Source organism: Colias croceus, chromosome 11 (genome assembly GCF_905220415.1).
Source record: "Colias croceus chromosome 11, ilColCroc2.1".
Classification (NCBI taxonomy): domain Eukaryota; kingdom Metazoa; phylum Arthropoda; class Insecta; order Lepidoptera; family Pieridae; genus Colias; species Colias croceus.
Window position 1 is genome coordinate 6,977,432 of NC_059547.1, and position 25,355 is coordinate 7,002,786.

A 25,355-nucleotide genomic window follows, 5' to 3' on the forward strand; every position below is an offset into this window, starting at 1 on the left:
AACAACTTTCTCAAGTGCAGATAGATACAGTGCTCCGTCCCCTGACGACGATAACACTCAGTTCTCGTTACCCGCCATCTCGTTACTACTTTCTACGACTTTTCCCAACTCCTTCTGAAACTCTCAAATCGCTACCAATACTTCAAGTGCCTACAAAATCTACACAATAACAAACACATCAACATTTCCCGCTTTATTTGTACACACACATTGTAACATAACATTGAAACTTCATATCTAATTAATGAAAGAAAAACACGTCTTACAAAGAAGGTAAACGTTCACTTCGTCCATTCGGGCATCGTTAGAAGGTCGGGCCAGATGATTGGCGCGTAGAATACGACTAACAGCCACGTTATGATGACTGTGGATACTGTCGGCCCGAAACCAGCTTTGATCTGGAATACATTTCATTTTAGCAAGCTTCGTGATGTAAATCAAGGTTTATAGAAAGTAATTAAAAAAATGTTACAGTTAGCTCAAGAGTTTAGTAGCTCAAACATACTGTATGAAGGCAATCATTTTAAGTAATAAACACGATTGTTTATTTAGAGTAATAAATATAACGTGTTTATCTGAACCCTAAAGCTCAGGGATGATATCAATTTATTCCATAACAAATAAATAGGAAAACACACCATTTTCTGCGTCGGTATGCTGGCGGCGCTCTGAACAACTAAGTTCCCGGGAGTACCCACTGGTATCATGAAACAAAATGAAGCTGTGACCCCAGCTGTGATGCAGTACCACAGCGGGTTTTGGTTTATTTGCTGTGCCTGGAATTAAAGATAAGTGTTTGAAAGTGTTTGAAAAATATTTTATAGTACTTAATGGTAGTCATTGGAAATGCGACAAGTGATAACTGCGTTAAAAACAACCAACTTGCATTTGCAACATTTACAAATACAGACAAAAATGCTCATTTAAAAATAAAAACTACTGGGCCTATCCGAATAAATTTTTTATGGGACCAATTCGACACCATCCCGCATCGAACAAAAAAAGAATCACGTAAATCGGTTCAGAAACCTCGGAGTAATCGGTGTACATACATAAAAAAAACCATACCGGCCGAATTGATAACCTCCTCCTTTTTTTGAAGTCGGTCAAAAAGGAACATAGAACTATTTATATTTATTATTTAAATTAAATACAGCTATTGTATGGAGGACATAAAAATCTCTAGGACAAGAAATACAATTTTATGTAGGTTAACAAATTTTACAGAACAAAAGAATTGTGCCAATATATGAAGAAAATATCAACAACGACTAACCATTTGCATAAAAATTGGGGCAAACACATTCACGATCGCGACGTTTGAGGCAAAATTTGTGAAGAAAATGACTACTATTATTATGAAAAATATTATAACAATATTCGGTAGAGACTTTAGTGATGATAAAGATTCTCCAATTTTTTCGTTAAGTCCACTTTGTTTAGCCGCTTCGGATAACGCAAAACCTCCCCCTATAAATATAGATAATTTTATTATGACAATTTTAATACTAATAACTCGTAGCTAATGTATTTGCAATTGTGTTCATAACTAAAAACAAAAGTTACCTAAGAGAAATGTAAAGCTGTACGGCATAACCGTTACGATTTTTGACCAATTGAGTACAGATTCCACTCTTCCTTTTGGCAAATCTTCATAATCTGTGAAAGAAATAACAAAATTTTTCATTAAATACCTTACAATGGTCCTGATAATTGAAGTGGTGATTACTGTTACAAAACTCAAAACCAAACAACTGCAAAAAGTGTATAGTCAATTGAAAACTTACACTTTGCGGTGCAATTCTTGAAAAATTTCAACGAAGATGGAAGCAAAAACATCAGAAACATAATAATAGCTGCTAAAGCTGAATCACGAACACTGTAACAAAATGATGTCTTATATAAAACTATTATTCCAATGTCTAACGGAGAACGAGCAAAAAAACAAAGAACATTTGGGTTAAACTTACAATTTCTCATCTGATAGATCAAAATAAGTTCGAATGGCATCACCCCATCCCTTGAACATTTGAGGAGAACGGCAGAAAAACAGAATCATTGCACCTCCAAATAAAATAATGACCATCTAGAAAATACACTCCATATAAACTAAGTCAATTCCCAGAGGAGTCTAAAAATAAATAACTTGTTTGTGCAGTATACAGGAAGCTCATCTAAGATATATGAAGATAATAATAGGGTGGATTCGATTAAGAAATAGATATCTAATCATATTTTTTTTCTATCTATCTCTCACCATAAAAACTAATTCATGTTAAATTTCCTAACATGAGAATGCAATATCAAGAAATCGTTGTTCCTTTAAGTGTGGTTAAGAATGTAGGGAAGAATCGATTAAAATTTATAATATTTAATTGAAAGTACGTGTGTGTATAAGTGTATTAAGCTTTGTCAGTTGCAATATTATTAAGACTAATTTTATATGATGAAAGTAAGAAAAAAATTACTATTTCCCAAAAGGAAATTCTGCCTAATTTAGCGGTGTCTTCCTTAACGGTCTTTTCGGCAGCTTTCATGCCCTCGGGGGATATTTTTGTTTTCTTGGCCGTATCGCTTGTTGGCCTGAAACGATAATGGGTTCTATAAGACGACGAGTTCTTACAATCTTTATAATATATCTGTATTATGAAAATCAGGCTATAAAACTAAAGTTTTATTTGAGGTTCAATTTCAAGAAGTTTCAATACAAAGTTTCTTTCATAAATACATCAAAGTATCTATACTAAAATCTCTCTTATATTACCAAGATTGGAATTTGATAGTGTAGAACGGAAATATCGATATGATAATAAAACATAAGTGAATAGACAAAGATGTCCACTATGTACGTATGACCATACAAATAGAGTAACTTATTTCCACTCAAAAAATTTAATTCTACAATGCAAAACATTTTCATTTATGTTATCCTACCTGTTTATTTATGTAAATACCTGAGAAATCCCAAAAATTGAACGGCCATTTGAATAATCATTGCAGCTTCCAACAGAATCATAAGCGGCACGGAAAATGCGGAGAACAAAGGAAAAGATAAATATTCTTGTGCTTTTGGATAATTCCTAAAAAATAACATTGAATTGTACTTTTTTATTGCAATCAAATAGGTTAATAAAATAATGGTAAAGCATAATTTTAATATGGGAGTTACATATAATATGAGACATATTATATGACTGAACTATAATTATATGAAAACTTTTAGAAAACTTACGCAACAAATAGCCCTTTGAATGCTAAATTTGTTGCAGTTCCAACTAATGTCCCAATACCTCCTGCAATTAAAATAAATAAATTATTTTAACAAAACATAGAATTTTAAACATTTTATCACAACTGCGAATAATAAAACCTTATATAAATAATCAAATCGATCCATGCGTCAATCACGTTAGAACTTTTAAACAATAAAGAATGTTATTGCAGAATTTATTTGCAAAAAACTAGGAACCCGATTCAACTTTTAGAAAAATAATTCAGCGTGTAATTGAAACTAGAATTTTCATTTGTGGTTTAAGGACAGGCGAGATTAGTTCGAGTAGAAAAAATTTAATGAAATAAAATTATCTTTTCTCGTTTGATTCTTTTTATGATTAATTACAAAGTATGAACAGTGTGCTTATTTGTATATTTGTTTCAAAAAATTCGTACAATAAATCTTGATTAAAAATGTCTACTTTAAATGAAAAATAATTACATTTTATTTTGTTAGCTATGAAAATATATGAGTATCAGCATGTGTTGCCTATTTTGTATTTAAAACGATTCCAAAATGTGACCACAATATTTGTTCTATGCAAATCATTCTTTGACAAAACAAATATACAATTTGCATAAAAGAAAAGCCTGATGGTATGATTCTCATAGGTTCGTTTATATTGGTATAAAATGAAAACACAATCGATTATTTAAATCTGCCCACACTTAACGTACCCAGAAGATAGGTAATGCATTCAAGCACCTTCCACAATGGATATAGTAAAATCACCTTTATTTCCCAGGATATACAGTAAAACCTCCTTTGATATGTATACTTCAAAAATGATAATAAGAGCTAGCGCACACGAGCAACTTTTGTCTCCGCAACTATTTTGTCTCTCCCATCAACTCTATGGGGAGTTACGTCGCTACGTGCGCGCATTTTCTTACTAGCCATAGGTGGGAAAGACAAAATAGTTGCGGAGACAAAGTTGCTCGTGTGCGCTAGCTCTTAAGCAATGATCACCTATTGTGGCGGAATATGTGGCTGCACAAAAGTAGCATGTTGTTATATCGCTGGCTACCTTTTCACCGTCCTTGTTCGTTTCGTAAATTTTCAGTAGCTTTTGCTGTAAACAATCATGTGAACTATAAAGTAAAGAAATTAAAAAATCTGTGAAAAAATGTTAATGATGCTGTATGTAGAGTCAATCTTTTATAATACCTAATGTAAGAAGGGTTTTTTTTTAATTATAATAAATGGAATGTCACTAAATTGCTCGCTACAGGAGCGTGTAGCGAGAAATTTTGATCACACAACATTTTTTTTTCATTCTCCTTTATATAAGAATTATTGAGAATAATATTTGTAGTATGTAAAAGGGAACTTACATCTTCAAACACTTTTAGTATAGCAAAGTTGATGGGGACCATCATGGTAGTAGCAGCAGTATTCGTGATCCACATGGACACGAAGGTCGTTACAATTGACATAGCAAGTAATAACCTATAACAAAAGTTTATTATAATATTATTTTATAATTTCTTATTAATACACTTTATCCGTGGTAAAAAGCTCTACATGACGTCTCCAGTACTAGTTTTCATTTATTTGAAATGAAACTTTTATATTTCTAATGGATGTGAATTTTTCTTACAATTTTATGCAGCTGAAAAAATCCAAGTTTCTATCTTCTTAAACTAAGTTACTAACTACTGATTCTACTATTTTCCAAATACGATAGTTTTACATAATACATAAGCCGCTAAACTACGTACAGTAAAGAGTATCATAGTATCAATTTATTTTACAAAAAGCGTACTTCATGTGCGAATATCCAATAATTCTAATGGCGAAATACGCCAGCCTCTTGTGAAGACCCGACTGTTCAACAGAATACGCGAGAATCATACTTCCTATAAACATCATCATTGTGTCCTAAAACATATTTATAAAATAATGTTTAATGACGACGCGGTTGGCGCAGTGGTAAAGTAACTGCCTACTGAGCCGACGGTCCCGGGTTCGATCCCCGGTCAGGGCAAATATTTGTGTGATGAACTCAATTATTTGTTCTTGGGTCTGGGTGTTATTATCTATATATGTATTTATTAAATATTATATTTATCGTCGCCTAGTACCCACAACACAAGCCTTAATTGAGCTTACTGTGGGACTAGGTCGATTTGTGTAATAATGTCCTATAATATTAAAAAAAAATAAAAAAATAAAAAAAATAATTACGAAACTACTTGATCTCTTGTTTTGGAAATCATTATTTTTTGCGTAGTACACAGTACCTAAGCGCTTACTCTTGCATATCATAATACCTATTGTTTACTATTTAGTTTTCGTGTTTTATATTTTGCTAGAGAGCTTATTTATAAGCATCTTTAGGTCATTTTTTACAAGCTGCAAGCGTTATTAAAAACGATTTCTGATGCCGCCTTATCCGAACATTATATTGTATAGAGAATCAAAATACTACCACAACTATATGTATAGAAAAAAGATTAAAAAGATGTGCACAAAAATATAACAAACACCATTAATTCAATTATTAGCTCATTTCACAGGTTATATAAGTAAATAACAATACTCAACAATACTCACGTTCATATAAGCTCTGCAAACATCGGTTGCACTCAACACGCCGGTCATGGGGAACAATATCATCGGCAAGAAAGACGTCACAGCCAACGGTATACATTCCGTCACCCAGAATATCGCCATTATACACAGGCAATACATTGCGATATTAGAATGCTAAAATTATTATTCCAAGGTTTATAAACGGTAGGTAATAAATCAGAAAATTGGGCAAACAAATTAGTCCTCTGAGTTATTTGAAAAAATTGTATTTTTAGTCCCGGAGTCCGGACACATAATAATACTGTTTATGTTAAATTTGATAAGAGAAAGGTGTAAAAAAATACGATTTAAAATTATTCTGCTTCTTCTAGAGTTAATTATAATTACTTAAATCTAATGCAAAGACGATAATCAATAAAATAATTGTAATAATTGTGTGTTGTATTAATCTTTTTTACAATTATGATCATCTAAATAGCAAACAGAATATTATTTAATAATTCTGTCATATTTAATTTAAATTTAATGCACATACCTCAACTGGTGAAGACCTATATATTATTGGCAATAAAATAATAGGTATGAAAAAAGTTACAAGTCCTCTCCAATGGACGGCACAAAATATTCTAAGTTTTTCAATTGTATCTAAATCGGGCTCTTCTTTCCTCCTGAAAAACAAAATACATTTACGCTATGATGGCTTTGATAAAAACTATACTTTTCTTACTTCCAATATAGACTAAACAGTGAAATCTAATCGGACAGATTGATAAATAACCTGAGTAACAACCTCAACATGTAAATTTTTGAAATAGCGTAATGGGTACATAATATGAACACTTTAAAAACTTACGACAACATTATAACTGGATAATCCTATTAATCCTTATTTTAAGAACTGTTCAATAATAATTAAACATCAAAGAATATTTAATTTTAAAACATCCTAATAAAACTACACTAATTCATAGTCTGAAATGAAATGTCAGTATTTTAAAAATAGAATCACTAGTTCTTCTGTCTTCAGTTCTAACTAAAGCTTCTCGGATAAGTTTTTATATCATTAAATCATATTTATTGACTAATTTGTTGACAGTGTTGTTGATAAAATATAAAATAGAACAGTTTTCAATGGTTTTCAAGGTTTCTGGGATATCTTAGAGCTAGCGCGCACGAGCAACTTTGTCTCCGCAACTATTTTGTCTCCGCAACTATTTTGTCTCTCCAGCCATGGGCTAGTATGAAAGTGCGCGTACGTAGCGACGCAACTCCCGGGAGACTTTTTTGTCCGCGGGTTCGGAGACAAGCCCGCGACGCAACTGTCGCCCTATCTATTGGTTTCAATGCAAGTGCGCGCACGGCGACAAAAATGTTGCCTGTCGGCGGCCGCCGGCCAGTTGCCGCGTAACCGGCGTAGCGATAATACTTATTTATGTCAACGTATTTATTCTCGTACACAGTAGTTTTAACCGACTTCAAAAAAAAGGAGGAGGTTATCAATTCGGCCGGTATATTTTTTTTATGTATGTACACCGATTACTCCGAGGTTTCTGAACCGATTTACGTGACTCTTTTTTTGTTTGATGCAGAGTGGTGTGGGATTGGCCCCATAAAATTTATTCAGATAAGCCCAGTAGTTATTATTTTGTGAGCATTTTTGTCTGATCTCGATGACTTAATTGAAATGTAGCAAGTAACTTTGATTCATTTCCAGGTAACCGATTGAACTGAAATTTTGTATACGTATGTAAATTGGATAGCGATGAAACATTATCATGACATAGAGCTGATTTGATGATGGAATCGGAAGGTGGCCATAGGAACTTAGTAATATATTGACTCAACTTTATCGAGTTTGGGCTCGTTTGATTCGTGTTGAAAAATACACTAAAAAGTATTAAATAAAAATAACTTCGTTAAAACCATCTTCGGTTTCTAAGGACAAGAGCACAGACCACAACCGTCTCTTCGAAATCCATGTTGATAAATGCAGAAAATTTTAAAGAAAAAGTTGCGTTGCCGTCGCTTTCTTGTGCGCATCGTTCAAAACTTTGCGAGGAGACAGCGACAGAGACAAAATAGTTGCCGGGCAACTAAGTTGCTCGTGCGCGCCCGCTCTTATTTTTATATTATTAGTTTGTGTTGAAATCCTGTAACTGAAATAATAGTAGTATATATCCTACGTCTTTTATGGCATGGACTAATCTAATTATGTGTCTGATTTCTTATGTTTGAATTATTAAATATCATGTTCCTATCATTTCATACCAGTAATTACATTTTATAGTCACTAATTTATCCCTGAAATACCAGACGTCTATATTTTCACAAACAACACCAAAAGTTTACATTGGCAACAAAAAGTAACCATCTCATTAAACTTTTGTTATTATTTGTCGTGTTCCAACAATGAACGAGCTGCGAGAGAAAAGTTGCGTACGTGCAGTTTTAAATAACACTAACACGGCATTAAACTATAGCCCGGCAACAGGCGTGCGCAGCCCTAGAGCCAGAGCCCGTCGCCACGTGCGTTCCCGCCCGGACCAGAGTTTAGTTGGGCGGCACGCCGGCAACGTCCGCACGCATCCATCCCGCCCGTACAAGAACCACCTCCGAAGTTCTCAAGTGTTCAAGTGACAATAAAATGTAACGTAATTATGTTGACCCGTGATACATAGGATTGTATACGAATTATGTTCTGTGTGTTCTCTGTTGTGGCGAATTGAACGGATCAACAGGTTAGTCCATTAGCATTATTTTAGACTGCACACCTAGTTTTAAAAAGTGTAGCGTGCGTAAATCTTATGTTTTATTACTGCAAGCATTCGCTTTGTAAATTAAAGTGGTTTTGCAAGTTTTAATCTGACTTTTATGATTTGGGTTGAAAAGTTATTGTGGAAATATTATTTTATAACAGACTCTATAACTTAATTATTTCAACAACAAAAATCAAAATATCTATTCACGGTTTATATTATTACTAATTTTTAAAATTATAATCATTATAACTTTAAAATTACATCTTAAAATTATGACAATTTTGTTTTGTATTCTTCATTCTAGAACTACGCTCTATTGTCTATTTTCGAATTAGTTTGAGTGTAAGCGAAGTTTTTACGTACCTATTCTAAAAATGTTTAGACATATTTTTGTAAACTATTGTATTTACCTAAGGTCTGTTATAAGTCCCCTTTGTGTATTTAAACTAGAATGTTGGAAAACAGCTTACCCTTATCTACACCTTGGGTCTTATATTTGGCAATAAAAGCATTTAATAGCCGCTTTGGGGGCTTAGGGTATACTCCTAAAACGATAGCATGAATAATAAGTATGTAGATACTTGAGTATAGTAAAGAGTGTGTTACATTTATAAATAAAGGATTTTAATACATAATATTATATACAAGAGTCTTATGTGTTATACAAAAAATATAAAATGGTACTAAAGCTGATGTAGACTAATCTCGTTAACTTTTTCTGATAATTCTAATTCGATAGTTATAGGTAATTCAAGCAATATCAATAATGAACTTTTAAGTTTTAATAAAGGTGTAAAACAGGATTAATATCATGAAAATGACGAAAAGATACCTAAAATGTAATGAACAAGAGGGATTTTTACTATTACATATATATAATATAATATTTAATCTTAATATATATAAATCTCGTGTCACAATGTTTGTCCTCAATGGACTCCTAAACCACTTAACCGATTATAATAAAATTCGCACACCATGTGCAGTTTGATCCAACTTGAGAGATAGGATAGTTTAAACATGTAGGTACCACGGGCGAAGCCGGGGCGGACCACTAGTAGTATATAATATTTACTTAACCGTATTTTTAATATATTTAAATACGAATATGTGAGTAAGTAATAGTATGTACAATCTTATATATATATAAAAATGAATCGCAAAATGTGTTGGTAAGCGCATAACTCGAGAACGGCTGAACCGATTTCGATAATTCTTTTTTTATTATATTTCTTGAAGTACGAGGATGGATCTTATGTAGAGAAAACGTACTACGGGCGAAGCCGGGGCGGACCGCTAGTTTTCTTATAATAATTATGATTCCATTTGACTATAATTAAATAAAATTGACTTGATGGATGTGAACTAAACAGATTCCACGGTATATAAGACATAAATCGAGTTTTTTTTTGTGTCGAGATAAATATGTTTTGATGCGAAGATTTATTTTTCATGCTCTGTAATAAATGACCTAAGATTGAAGAACGTTTCACATTATAATGTATTAGATAGGGCTAATAATATATTACGGGCATCCTACTAAATGGTAAACTTCCGCCTGTTTTCTTATTTAAAAACATATTTCACCCAAACGCTGTCTGCAATTAACCAATTAAGCTATTATACAAACGGACAGATGTTTATAATTTATCAAATTCCTCTGTTGGTGTAAAAATACTTTGTGGTATGGTTTATATACCTTAGTTAAACGATTGGTTGAAATTTTTTTATAAAGAATAGTTTTCATTCAACAAATTTCTTCAAATAATCGTCTTTATAGTTCACATTGTATTATCGTAAGTTCTATTATTTGTTCTGTATTGAAAATTCATAGGAATTTATCGTATAAATTGCTTTTTATTTTTCCAATTATTTCAATATTTTTTTTTGTAAAATACAAATGTGAAAGTTGCGTTTTCTTTGTAACTACTTTATTTTATTGAACTGGTTCTAATGAAAGTCTATAAAAATACGATAAAATGACACATTATTCTTATTTCTTATTCTCAGGCTTGTAGAATGTAGAGTCCACTCCAGCCAATGATGATAATATGAGGATAGGATATTTAAAATAGTAAAAAATTGGGTAATAATGAATTAACAAAAATACTCGAATATATTGGGCTTCCTCTCAATTTTTTTTTAGTTAATGAGCAAGCACATGCAACATCACAAGGAATATTTATTTCTCCTTTCCCCACTGTTCTTCTTTGACATACGTGATTTAACAATGTAGTCTTAAGCCTTTTTCCATTAACGGACTATCTAACACAAAAATAAATAGTGGTTGTGGAGATTAGTGCGTTCAGCTAAACAAACAAACAACCTATCTTCAGCATTATGAGTGTAGATAGATATTGTACTTATAAGAGGGAAAATTAATATACTAATTAATATTGATACCATTCAAACTATAACGAAATTATAACGTTGATTTTTTAAAGACACATAAATAATTTTCGAGTTTATATAATATTATGTACGGTCTACTATATTAAATTATAACGTTGATCTATTGTGGTCTTCACAAATCAGACGGAATAGTAATGACGAAAATATTTAATGTAGGTGTAGGTTCGAACTCCTTCGTGTATACAGAAATTCTTGTACCTACTAAACGTTGAGTGATAAGTGGAAAATAGTTTCAGTCACACTTTTTCGCTTTATTTCTATCATATATTTTTCAACTTTGGCTTTGCTGGTTTAATTTAAATATATGAATTATAGTCAGATAAAAACTTTTAAATAAAAGGTCAATGAACTTCATATGATTATAGTATGAACTAATTTTCACGCCTCGTACCAGATAACAACAATACAAAGAGCTAAAGTGTGATAAAAGCGAAACGCAATTTTCAGCCTCTCAATTTTAGCTTCAATACACAATTTTAATTTTTAATATCTGATTTCCTTTACAATAAACCTATAGGATTTTAAATAACCCTTACTTAATAATCCCTGGGTTTCAAGCCTATTCATGAAAATAGAAACTCACCAAATAACAAAAGAATTATTAATTTTAAATCCTCTTGAAGCCCGTTGAAATCGGCAGAACTTTTTCGTTTTCATTCAAACAACGTGAAAAGCCAGTGTATGAATGCTGTATCGATAAAGTTCTCCCTAGTATGCGGGTATGAAATGTTAACTTTGCATCGGACAAGTCTAAAACAAAGAATGAAATTCTATTCATTTGGGTAGGAACAAAGTTTTAGTTTGATTCAAAGTATTGGTCACTGGCGAATGAATACGAGTATTTCTGTGTACTGCTGGCAATTAGAGGATCCAATGTGAAATAGGTCCTTACAAAAAATCATGAATTTCGTATCGCATCGTAGCTAATTATTAAAGAAATGTCACATTTATAAAATACTAGCGGTCCACCCCGGCTTCGCCCGTGGCTTCGCTCGTACTTTAAGGAATATAATAAAAAAAGAATTATCGAAATCGGTCCACCCGTTCACGTGTGATGCCGTGACAAAGGAAAATGGGTTTCATTTTTATATATATAGATCTGGCATTCAATAAACTGTATATCAGTGTGTGTTCCCATAATAAAGTTGAAAATATTGTAAAGCGTATAACATAATATGATAAGTTAAAATTCAAAGAAAACTTACTGGCAACCCTTGTAATTACATTAATAGTAATATCAAGTTAGGAAAAATCAACATCAAAAACTTTCCAGTCAAGTCATAACTGATCAGTGATCTATCTTAATCTTTATCTTAGGTGAATTTATGTGTCGAAGAAAGTTTATGTACTTTATTGTTTTATATTCGTTACTAGCAGTCTGCCCCGGCTAGCTTGTGGTGCATGTATACGTATTCTCTCCATAATAACCATCTTCGTATTTCATTAGGTACGACTTCGTATTTATTATAGATCTATATTAATATAACAAATATTTTATTGTAGCTTTTATTTACTAAGGTATGAAGTTTATTACAGTTTTCTTAACATAAAATACCTATTTAATACGCACTGTGTTGACCTCATTTTGCCAGAGAATCAATTAGGTACATTTCGTCCTTTGTAGTTTAACAAACATGTAACATGTTCTGTATTTTTTTTATTATTGTTTTGTATGTGTCCTCTTTTGTTTTTAATATGTAAATTTTCCTAGACAAAATAATTAATATTCTTCATGGACACCGGCAAAAAAATTAATTAACATCCACACTAATATTATAAATGCGAAAGTAACTCTGTCTGTCTGTCTGTTACTCAATCACGCCTAAACTACTGTACCAATTTGCATGAAATTTGGTATGGAGATATTTTGATACGCGAGAAAGGACATAGGCTACTTTTTATTGCGAAATATGTACCACGGGCGAAGCCGGGGGGGACCGCTAGTATTCCATAACGATTAAAACAGCAATATCTCTACGATATTCATATTATGAACATCCAACATATTTTGATCAAGGAAATTATTTAAACTATGTGCATTCAACTCGAAACGTTTGAGCGGATATTCCAAAGAATTTAAAAGCAAAGTAAAACAGACTGTTCGGTTATAAAAGAACTTTCTAACAATATCGCTATCAATAAAGCCGCATACATTGTATAAAGGTATTATAATACCACAGAAAGGTGAAGTTTTAACTACTTAGGTACCGCCGCTGAAAAGCTTTAAGGTGTTTGAGAGTTGCGTACTTCACAATACACGGATACTTAGAAATACAACAATGAACTTATTCTTTCCATACTATATAATATTATAACGCAGTTTACTTTATAACTGGCGTTTATGGAAGATAAGGTTCAAGTAAATAATGCCTAGTAATGTTAGCGTTTTGTGACAAGTATTTCTGTTTATGACTTACAAGCGGTCCGCCTCGGCTTCGCCCGTGGTACATATTTCGCAATAAAAGGTTAAATTTCATGCAAATTGGTTCAATAGTTTAAGCGTGATTGAGTAACAGACAGAGCTACTTTCGCATTTATAATATTAGTAGGTATGGATTAGATAAAAATTGTTGATTTATCGACGTTTTACAATCATAAAAATATTTGACATGCTGAATTGAAGCAAATACCTGTATTTAAACACCGCTAAATTAAATTCATCAAACCATTTTTTATATAGACACTAGCTTACCGCCCGCGGCTTCGCCCGCTTTCTCTAAAACGATTTGAGATTTAAACTATCCTATCTCTCAAGTTGGATCGAACTGCACATGGTGTGCGAATTTAATTATAATCGGATAAGTGGTTTAGGAGTCTATTGAGGACAAACATTGTGACACGAGATTTATATATATTAAGATTAGACAAACTATGGGATACATACGTCCAACACATAAAAATCGTAACCCGCTTGGCTTCAGCTTCAGAATAATTTATAGAACTAAAATAAAAACGCAATCAAATAAATGTACATCGTATTAAAGTTAGCTTCCTCTTTATTGATTGCTAATGAGTCATAGAATCAAGACATCTCAATCAGTACAGATCCACATGTAATCTATTATTAGAGCTACGCGAATGTACATATAAAAAAGCAGATACTCTTGCCAATTTTCACGCTCGGACATCCAGTATCATCCATTACATATAGTAACTGGTTAGAATGGTTTTATATATTCCTAACCACATTTTCCACACACAATTTTTATGAATTCGGTTATTAAAATATTGGAAGAATATTAATAATTATTATGTTATAAGCACCAGGATAACAGCGGTTCATATATCAAAGGCGCAAATCTGCATACAAAATTTCTGCGTTACCTACTTAAATTCAACCAAAAATAGTTATCGCAGCAGTTTTTGCGTGAATAATAATCAAATATTTTTAAATATTCTGCTGCATATATTCAAATAAAAAAGTTATTTATTAGAAAAAAAACAAATTTATTATTACAGAAAGTATTGGAAACTCCAGTCGTGAAAAATTTAATGATTTTATATATGTATTGAAAACGCCTAACTGCAGATGTAATAAATAAGCTTCCCGCAATTGAAACTATAGTACAATCCACACTGCTCTTAGACAATACACATAAATTTAGTTAAATATCCTTATCTATTCTTCTTGTAGTTATCGATAGCAACAAAACAGTATGCATAACTATGTCTTAAAATCGTTGGATTTTACATTTACTGTTTGAGAGTTATGAATATAATCTAATGAAAATTATCGAGTATATATTTAAAAAATACAGAAGTTTCTTTTATATTAACCGATGTAGGTATATCGCGTTTAATTTTCGTATTAAGTATCTCATTTTGTTACATACATCATCTCAAAATGTTTAACATTTTACCAACTTTATGGACTGAGATTGTGTAGAATTACGTGTCGAATGCTTAAATCTCTTCTTGTTATTCGTAAATTATATCTACATAAATAAACATAATAATATTCAGAAAAGTCAACTAATTCAAAAATTCAAAATAGTTCCGTGGCAGGAAAACTAAATCCTAGTTTCGACATTGCATAAATTTGACGATTCTAACGGGGAAATACTTACTCTGAAAAGTTCAGAAGTAGGGGAGCGGGGGGCTTGTTGTTACAGGGGTAAGAAGTTACACGCATTTTTTACCGGGATTTTTAACTCTTTGGTAGACGTAAGTAGACTCATTTGTTTCGTTATAACATCGTGCGTTGCAAAAAAACAATCAGTGACCCGCCGAGCGGCAAACTGTTAGGTTATGTGCACGTGTCTCGATTTCCATCAAGAAAGTAACAAAATCTTTTACGAAATTTTTGATTCCTGCTGTCTATATTTGTTATTCTCTAAATTTTTTTCACCTCGAACGTTCATAATGTATCAAGTTTTAATTTGTAATAGCGTTTTATTCTGCTATTGATATCCATTAATGGCGGCTTTAATTTTAATTAAAAAACATACCATGGGGCAGGTTGTTACAATTTTTCGGGGTAGGTTGTTACATGTAAAGACTTGCCTCAGACCTTGTATTATCGTTCATCTCATTGAGTATCATATTTTAGAAATGACTACGCTGTACTTAAAAATTAGAATAAATGGAAAGAAATTGAAGCTTTCGTTCCGACGGGCGCATTCTTGCTTTTTAAAACAATGGTTCATCTTTCAATTCTTTTTTAATTCTAAATACTCAATGTTTTTTTTAGAATGAGAAACTATAAAAGAAAAGCGGAAAGAGGTACAACTAGTCAAGAAGTTTATGAATCTGCTGCGGCAGAAGTACTGCAGAATAAAACGAGCATTCGTAAAGAAAGCAAAATGTACCTAGTAGATTTTAGTTTGACTGAAGTGCCAAGTTAAAAAAGTATAAATAATTTATTACAATATGTTAGTATTTACTGACGAAGTTTTCTGATTCAGTAATGAAAAAGTGTTTTATATAAGATTGAAGAAAGTTCCTGCCAAAGTTATGTGATTATTACTGTTAAAAAGTTGGAAAATTACGATATAGATATTATAATTGCTTATAAATGTTATACGACCGTTCAAAATAGTCTCTTTTATTCATAACGTTTTGAAATAATAAAAAATAAGTGATTTATTATTGTTCATTTTGTTTATTTACCTACTGTAACATCGTACCCCGAAGCTGTAACAACTAGCCCCAAGTCAGGGGTAAGTTGTTCCAATCGACTTATTTCAATAATTATTTATTATGAGAAAAATTACGTTAATTTTAATATTTTTCCAATGCTATTCTACTAGCTGAATAGACATACTAATGATAAAAGCAATAAAATGTATACATTATTTGATAGCTTTTGTAATATTAATAATTATCTAAAAATTGTAACAACGTGCCCCCCGCTCCCCTACTTTACCGGCGTTATGTATTCAAAATTGCATAATTTATTCTCTTCAAAGGAAACAATGTTTAGCATACTTTTTGGAATATCGTATGAAATGAATTGTTCATGTGCTACGAGTTATACATATAATACGAATACATATTGTTTAGTGTAACTAGTATTTGAATTCGTTCAAAATAAAATTAAAGTGTTAGAATGTTATAAGACCATGAAACAAAGAATATGGCATTTGAATAATAAGGAAACTGTGTTTATGTGTGTGTGTTTATGGAGGTTTTATAAGGCACAAATGATGTGTGATCTTGACCTCCTTTAAAAATGTAAACAAAATTGTGTATTATATAAAATAAGTTAATATTAGAAGTGCATGTGATACGAGATGTTTCCTGGGATATAATAACATAAGAGCTAGCGCGCAAGAGCAACTTTTGTCCCCGCAACTATTTTGTCTCTCCCATCAACTCTTCCCATTAACACGTGAAAGAAATGAAAACAAAATCTGTCACACCTGTTAAAAGCTTACAAACGTAGGCCACAGCTTATCGTTCTGTATTCGGTCGAATATTGATAACAAGCTAAAGTAGCACTTTACCGAGTATTATCAGCGAAACTGATATAAATAACCATATGTCTAATTTTCAAGTATATGGTATCACTGCATATCAATCAATATAATCAATTAATTATACAGCTTTATAATTGTGTTTATACATATTTAAAATAAATAATATTGTACTTATTTTATGTGATGTCGTCATGTAATGTCGACATCACATAATGTACTTTTTTTCACAATATAGACATTTAACTAAAGATTATCGTATTTGTACACAGACCAAAAAGTTTGAGACGATGTAATAAAAGTTTCACTTTAATAAAACTATATTTCCACGCAAAATAAAAAATGATGTCTGTACGTGACATCTTACTTTTCATTTGCATTCTTATTTATACGGAAAGTAGTAAAGTTTTATTCTAGAATCTTGTTTACATAGGTACTTTATATTTTTCGTATCTTAGTTTCTAACTGCAATAAACTAATCAAAGAAAGAAGCTATAAAAGACCTAACACAGTGTTTTTCTTAAATGAATTTAAAATGAAGGTAAATAAAGTAAAAGCCTTTGAAAAATACAGAAAAAGTGATTCAAAGAGCGCGCTAAAAGGAATTGAAAAAAATGCTCATGCAATAGCATTCGATACCCTTTTTACTTGTTCAATGAAATAGCGATACTCGCTTGGTTGGAATAGTGGAGTATATTCCTGTGTTTTTCATACAATCACTCATTTCAAATGTCATAAAGACGATAGGTATGAAAATTGACGTAGTTCTAAAAATTTACGGAAAAATGTATAGGTAATAGTAAGATAAATTTTAATATTACTTTGCCAATTTATATGAATATCTACTGGCTTACCGCCCGCGGCTTCGCCCACTTTGTCTAAAACCTAATAAATTATATACTAAAACCTTCCTCTTAAATCACTCTATCTATTAAAAAAACCGCATCAAAATCAGTTGCGTAGTTTTAAGATTTAGGCATACAAAGGGACATAGGGATAGAGAAAGCGACTATGTAGTGATGTTTCTAATGCCCTTCCGTATTCAATTATGTAAATACTTTCATACAATAAAGTAAAGATATAAAAATTAATCATACTTTTAAACCCTAAAATTCTCACTCGTATATATAACCAACAAACTCTTACGTTCTTACAACTTTCTTCTACAAAAGTATACTTCACAATACATACCATACCAAATTATGCATAGCTTTTAACTAAGCATTTAACAACCTTAGTTTAAAATAACAAAATCTATCGTTAACCTACTAAGACTCGGATCAGTATCGTATAAAAACATACGTTAACTAATGATATTCCTCTCCTCTGGAACCACATTTTGTTCAACACATTGTCATTTTAAAATAGATTGTTGCGCGGTAAAAAGTTTTTATTAGATTACGTATATTGGTATTCTGTCTTGGCATGTTGTGTTCGGGTTTACAGTTTTTACAATTTCCTATATTCCCGCATACACTGATGTCATTAGACACAAGATCCAAAAGTTACATTAAGATGAAGTCATGATATATTTAAAGGTTTTGGTATTTTTGAGCTAGCTCATGTTATAAAGTGACACTGTTTTAAAAGACAAATTTGTTTGTGAAGATTTTTAAGTATTAAAATTTTATTGTTATCAGGAAAAAGTTAATATTTAAAATACTATTGAAATATAATTATTTGGAGTTTGGAACATAACTTTTGCAGCACGTGGTCTATTAGAATATACCATACTTTAGACACTCATTACTAAAGAGTAAAGACTATTTTTAATATTAAAAGCACAGTATTACAATATTTGTTAAAAGCGATTCAATTTCAGAAAGTTGTAAAGTGCTTTTTTTTCATTGTATGTATTGCTAATTGAAAAATGCTATAAATTTAGAATTTACTCGTTGGCTTGATTTGTTTTGTGGCATCTGAAGAACTTATTTTTACAGTTAAATTGTATTTGCAAGCGTTCTTCGATTTCGGCAAAAGTAATTAATAACCTTCAATAGGTACCTAGCTAGAAAATAATTTACAATTGTCAGAATAATTATTTTCTGTTTGGTGGTTTTATTATAAATTCATATCAACACATCAATGTTAATGGCCAGTTTTTCGATTCTGGACTTGTTAATTGTATCTAATAATAAGGTTATAATATAATATTATGTGTGAGTAATATTGTGTTAATTTTTGAAAAACCTCAAAGTGTCAAATTTTCTATCAGGGACGTAACAAGCATTATAATTAAAATATATTGTACCACTAGCGGACCGTCCCAGCTTCGCCCGTGGTACATGTTTGTGTATGGTACATGTCCATAAGAACCATGTTCGTAGGTACTTCAAGGAATATATTATAAAAAAAGAATTAACGAAATCGCTTCGTCTCAAGCTTTTCGTTTACCAATACATATTTTAGCGATTAATTTTTATTATAAAGAAGACTAGATTTCCACCTGCGACTTCACCCGCGTTTTCAAAGGAAAACCCGCATAGTTCCCATTCCCGTGGGATTTCCGGGATAAAACCTATCCTATGTGTTCAGTAGTTTATGCGTGAAAACCATACCTACATACAAACCTTTCCTCTTTATAATATTAGTATAGAGTAGATTATAAAATAAATAATATTGAGTAAACACGAATTACCAATAGCTTTATTCGTTTGAAAACAAATAAATCACGAAGCTCTATTCGAACTCCATTTGTCGCCACGCCATTATTTCCGCAGTACCTACTAATGAAAGACGCTATTAATGTTATAAACACATCGAGGGATTATTAATCTTTCTTTTAGCTTCTATTTTTATTGCTGTGCATAAATTGTGTTTTATATGGGGTGCAAAACCACCGAAGAATATCTTGGATAATTTTTATAATTAACTACTAATAGTTGTAAATTATCCAAAATTCCATTGATTCATGTTTCTATGCCAAGATGAAATTATGTTACATGTTATGTTAAATGAACATGTAGTTTATGCCTTTGAAAAATAATAAAAATGCAATTAACTAGGACAATTTAGAAAAAACACAACCAATAGAGCATTATTTTTTCATTAAATTATAAATATTTTGCTATAAATGAACGTTGATTATAAAATACTGCACACATTCAGCGCTAATTAAATCATAAATAGCCTCTTAACAAATGAATTAAATATGAATTCCGAGAAAATCTTGAATACGAAGTTAACAAAACCCACAAAGAGGAAAAAAGCGCTTTTATGTCCTCTATAATTCCCGAACAAATTTAAATTTAGAGAAGTTAGTCCACATTGGACTTTAATTAGTAATTACAATGATTGTATAAAAGGCTTTTAGTGTGGAATTAAAGTTATTATCGAGTATATAATGTACTAGCTGTGCCACGTGGTTTTACCCGTAGTGCTCCGCTCGTGTTGGTCTTAGCGTGATTTTAGGTATAAAGCCTGATTCGATTATAGGTATCGCCTACCTCGTTAAATGGGCTAACACCGAAGAATTTTTAAATCGGACCAGTAATTCCTGAGATTAGCGCGTAAAAACAGATAAACTCTTCAGTTTTATATAATTATCTATTATCAGTATAAGATATGTGATTACCATCCATCCATAAGAATGCTAATAAGTGTTATGCTGTTAATTAAAATAAAGCTTTGAAGCAGAATGATTTGCCACAAAAGAAGAAAATGTAGAGTAAAGGATTTACTCTATATAAGTTTATGAGGTTCTGGCATTGTGAAATGAAATGCGACTATGTAATTACTATTTACTTATGTTATTAATGTTACAATTATTAAGACGTCGAAATTTTGTGAAGGCACGGAAACCTTCAGCTTCGATAAGAGTGTCATCGAATTCGAAGGAAAATATTATTAATATTGCGGTGTTAAATTAAAGAAATAAGTGTGTTTTTTTAAATAATAGTAAATAGAAAATCAGATAAGATTACCTATTGTTTTCCATATTTTATGACATGCAATAAGTGTACCAATGATAAATAAAAATAATATGAATTTTCACTAATTATCAAGGTATAAATAAAATAAATTCCTGCAGACGTCGTGTCCTTACAATCGAACCACATTAATTTAGAAGCACTACACACGTTAAAACATTAGAAATCCAATATTAATATAATCCTTTGAAGCCATTAATTGCTAATTACGCTCGTCATAGTACGTGCTTCTACGATAGCTAGAAGGGGTTCAATTTTGTGGCAAGTCATGTGTAAACAGGCAACCGTCGCCAGGCGTCTCGACGCCTTATCACGGTCTTAGACGTGAATAAATAAAACAATATTGACCCCCAGTACTTATTATTTAAGTGCTTTTGCCCAGAGTATAACGATGTGGAATTTGAATTAAGCGGCGCTGTTTATTGTGTGCTGCATCTATGCTGTCACTAGACAAGTTGCGTCAGTTCTTTTATTTATTCAAGGATTCGTAGTCTTTAATTTTGTAGCTGTCATGTTCTGTATTGATACCAAGCTTTCTGATTTTGTAGTTTGTAACTCAAAATTTTTCGAAAATAATGCACTTGAAGCATACACTCGTGTATTTTGTGATAAATATTAAATACTAGATTTCCGCCCGCGGCTTCGCGCGCGTTTTCAACCCGCAGAGTTCCTGTTCCCGTGGGATTTCCAGAATAAAACCGTCCTATGTGTTAATTCAAGTTACCCTCTATATGTGTGCTAAATTTCATTGTAATCGGTTCAGTAAAATTTGCGTGAAAGAGTTACAAAGACACACACACACACACACACACACATCCTCACAAACTTTAGCATTTATAATATTTGTAAGATTTTACAATATCCACCTTATTTAATGTGCAGAACCACAGTGCAGAACAAATGTATACGCACGGACTTAGGTACCTACTTGACTACTTGTCCCTACTTACGTATTAGTTTGGGCAATAGTTACATAAGACCGTTCGAAATCTCACCCTGCAAATTAATTCGAATATTGATTTCTCGTACAAGCCCAAAGTCACGTGTATCGTTCCTATTAATACAAAGTAATTGAAACTTGGTCGTCGGAAGAGCGCGTAACTGTTACGAATATGCGCAACCGTCTAACAAATTAGTTTGTACTGTCTTATATTTAGATGTAACGTAGTCATCGTCATTTTACTGTTTCCGAGCTTACATTTTATTATCGTTTACGTTGCCTGCTACACAATAAATACGAAATATCATGCAATAAACCTGGGTGACGTTTGACGTTTCCGTTGTTTACTTGTTTGTAGATTTTCTGCTAATTTTCCGGTGCAAATACCTAAAATCTATACCTAGCACTGTTTTCCCTGTTGAGTTGAAGTTGAAATTACTAATCGATAGCTTTCTTTCAAGTAAGGGTCAAGTGTTCATTAGTGGATGTCAAAAAATTATTTTATCATAACCAAGCATAACATGTGCATCGACAGGACGTGATACTGTCAAACGTTTTTTGTCATAACAATGAAGGTTAAAACTTACCCTATGCATAATAAGAACTCAGTGAATACGTCATCATTACTTCATTATTATAATGTTAATATTATTAATATACATAATGCCTCAAATTACCTGTCTGATTACATAGTAACAATGTGCCTTGTTAATTTGGCCAGGTAATTTTAGACAGATTATGCCCATAGGCTAACATCATCCTATCTCGTACCTAATTAAGTGGTGGTTTCATGTACTAGTTGCATAATAACTAAGCTTGCAGGTGAACTATTAAACGTTATAGAAGATATATACTTATAACATTAATTTTAATTGCTGCAAATTGTCTAATAGTTGTCATACTATTCATAAGTATTATTATACAATCGTGTCAAAAATAATAAGCCATCGTATAAAAATATATATAAAAAAACAAAGGACATGAAAAGGAGAAAGATAAACAAGAAATGCTGTTGTAAAATACACAATATTCGAGAATTTCAATATGGCTTCTCGACAGCTGAGGTTCTTGAGCATTTTGCATAAATATCGACACTAAAAGAGACAACGATGAATATTCATCGATATTTCGAAATTGTTATTGAAATACATAATATGTTGATATCTACTATCTATACCCAATATTTTCACGTACCTCATAATCATATTATTTTGTCGTACGTACATAAATTTGGTGCATAATATCGCTATGTCATCTGCCCCCAAAAAGCTTGGCAAGCACCACCACAGAGAGTTATTAAAAATTGATAATTACTGGGGTCACCAGCAGAGTAACTGCAAAATGGACTCTATTCTTTGTAGTTAAGTTACATTGTGCAAAAATATACTTTTACCCAGACCCCAGTAAATGTATATTTATTGAAGCCTTTACTGTCAAGCAGTATTCCATAACGACTACTCAGGATATTAAAATACACGACTATAGCACTTATTAGCATGAATCGTAAAACCGTGACGTCAACCTTTATGCAAAGTGAGCCAAGGAAACTTTTCATGTAAAACGGTTTTGCTGTATACATATTATTATTCTTCTTTGTAACTAGATTTTTATGAGAGCACTCTGAGGTTAGTGTCCGTCAATCAATGTTAACTTGAACAAACTTTACGAATTTAAACTAAGTTTTAAAGTTAGATTGTTTCTTTGTGTTTCTTCATCGTATTAGCGTCTCTTTGGTGTCTCTGGATATACTTGAATGTCACAAAATATTATTTATTTAACAAAAACGAACGAGAAGTTTCTGTAGTTAGCACAAGTTAGTGGAAGTAATGAACTTCATATTATACTACTCGTATATTTTTATATTCTTAAACTCGGCGCACCTCTACACGATCACGTCATTATCCCCCCCACTTTCAAACCGAAACCGATGTCAGTCAGTGAGTGGTAGTGTATCTTTATATCGCCGATCCTACATATATTCTTAAATAAAGCTAATATAAGTAAAATAAAATTAGTATACTATTTCCTGTACACAATATACATTGTGCATATATTTATTACAAATCTGGATGCATTTGGCGAACGTCTGAAACCCATAACCGCTACATTGTGTTTACAAACTATATTTAATTGAGGCGTTGAATATGTGCGAATTAGACGGATAAATGTTGTAGGTACTTGTTGGGTTTGAATAGAGTTATCCATTCTAATAATATGAGTCTTTATATATCTGTTGGCTGCCTCCTTGGTACAGTGGTTGACGCGTGAGCGTAGAACCGAGGGGTCCTTCGATTCCTTGTGGAGACGATCTCCGTCTGGCAAAATACAGAAGGATCACCTACTTATACCTAAATAAAAAATCATCAAATCGTCTTGCCCCACTTGGGGACACGGGACTTCACTTCTTATAATATGTCTGCAATGAAAGCTTCTTACCAAACGCATCAATCTAAAATTTACCGAGCAACAACTAGCTGATACTCCGAACGACATAAAAGAGAATATAGAGACATAATATTGGAATAAAATATCAACCTTAAATTACATATTTTGCTCCAAATTAATGCAAGTCTGAAACATAAAATAATAAACATCGAACGATAATTTAAATTTGAATGGAATTCAAGCTTAATTATGAATTTCATTTCAAGAATATTAAAATTATTATTGGATCCATGAAACATAACGTTCCGAAGAACAAAAGACTTGGAGATGGATGCGACGCGAGCTGTCACTGTTAAATACAAGAATCCAAGACAAGAATCTCACAATTTTGACTTACTGCACCTTTGAAACTATTTAAAATTGGAACGAACGTTCTAGATAGGTGTGGACTTAGGTATGTACGTAGTATATATCTGTCAACTGTGACTTAGGGGTGTGGAATAAAAAAAATTAAAGAGAGGATCCGAGAGAATCAACCAATGTTAGAAATAATATTATCAATGAAATAAATAATTAACGTCGTTGTTAGTGGTTAACGATTGTACTTTTAATCAATCGCAGTCGACACCTTTACATAATTATTAGTATTGATATAGTCAATACTAATAATTATGTAAGCTGAAGAGTTTGTTTATAATATTATGTACCATGACCGGAGCAGTGGATAATTTATACATATTCATAAGTTATTAAAAAGCTCCTCCGTAACGGCTTGACCCATTTTATTATTTTTTGTGTATACGCGGTAGGCATGAGAATCTAAACTAAAACTAATATACCTAAGTGACATGGCAAAACAACATTTGCTGGGTCAGGTCTCAGGCTAGCAACTGAATAATAAAAAATCGATACGTGAATAAACATGTGTAGATGTGTACGGAGTCACGAAACTTTACACAAAGTGTGATAGACACTTTTACTCAATATCAGAAAACTTTATTGTTGTCCTTATTAGAAAATATATAAATTGCTATTGTTTTTTTTAATAAATTTGTATAGTAACGAAGTATCAGATTGAGGTATTTTTTTATAGGTAAGTAGTTGTTAAGGTCAGGGTGTAACGAGATTAGCATTTATCGGAAAGCAAATCAAATCCGATGATGCGCGAGCAAACAGCTTGACCTATGGGTAGTAAATAATAAAATA

At 31.9% G+C, this 25,355-nt stretch overlaps 2 protein-coding genes across 2 annotated transcripts in view; one reads left to right on the forward strand and one right to left on the reverse strand.

The window, feature by feature from the left end:
* Positions 1-111: 111 nt before the first annotated feature.
* LOC123695464 (protein I'm not dead yet-like) lies at positions 112-6,769 on the reverse strand. The gene is made up of 15 exons (XM_045641321.1): positions 6,663-6,769; positions 6,345-6,477; positions 5,831-5,983; positions 5,040-5,155; positions 4,609-4,723; positions 4,244-4,346; positions 3,233-3,293; positions 2,955-3,080; positions 2,469-2,583; positions 1,971-2,086; positions 1,788-1,879; positions 1,567-1,659; positions 1,277-1,470; positions 639-776; positions 112-398 (listed from the first exon to the last, which is right to left on the reverse strand). The coding sequence occupies exons 1-15, from the start codon at positions 6,668-6,670 to the stop codon at positions 282-284; spliced, it is 1,680 nt and encodes a 559-aa protein (XP_045497277.1). The 5' UTR covers positions 6,671-6,769; the 3' UTR covers positions 112-281.
* Positions 6,770-8,348: 1,579 nt separating this feature from the next.
* The window catches only part of LOC123695541, a 42,470-nt gene continuing 25,463 nt past the window's right edge, over positions 8,349-25,355 (forward strand). Inside the window, exon 1 of the mRNA XM_045641418.1 lies at positions 8,349-8,547. The gene's annotated coding sequence lies outside the window, so the exon portion shown is untranslated. The remainder of the gene's footprint in view (positions 8,548-25,355) is intronic.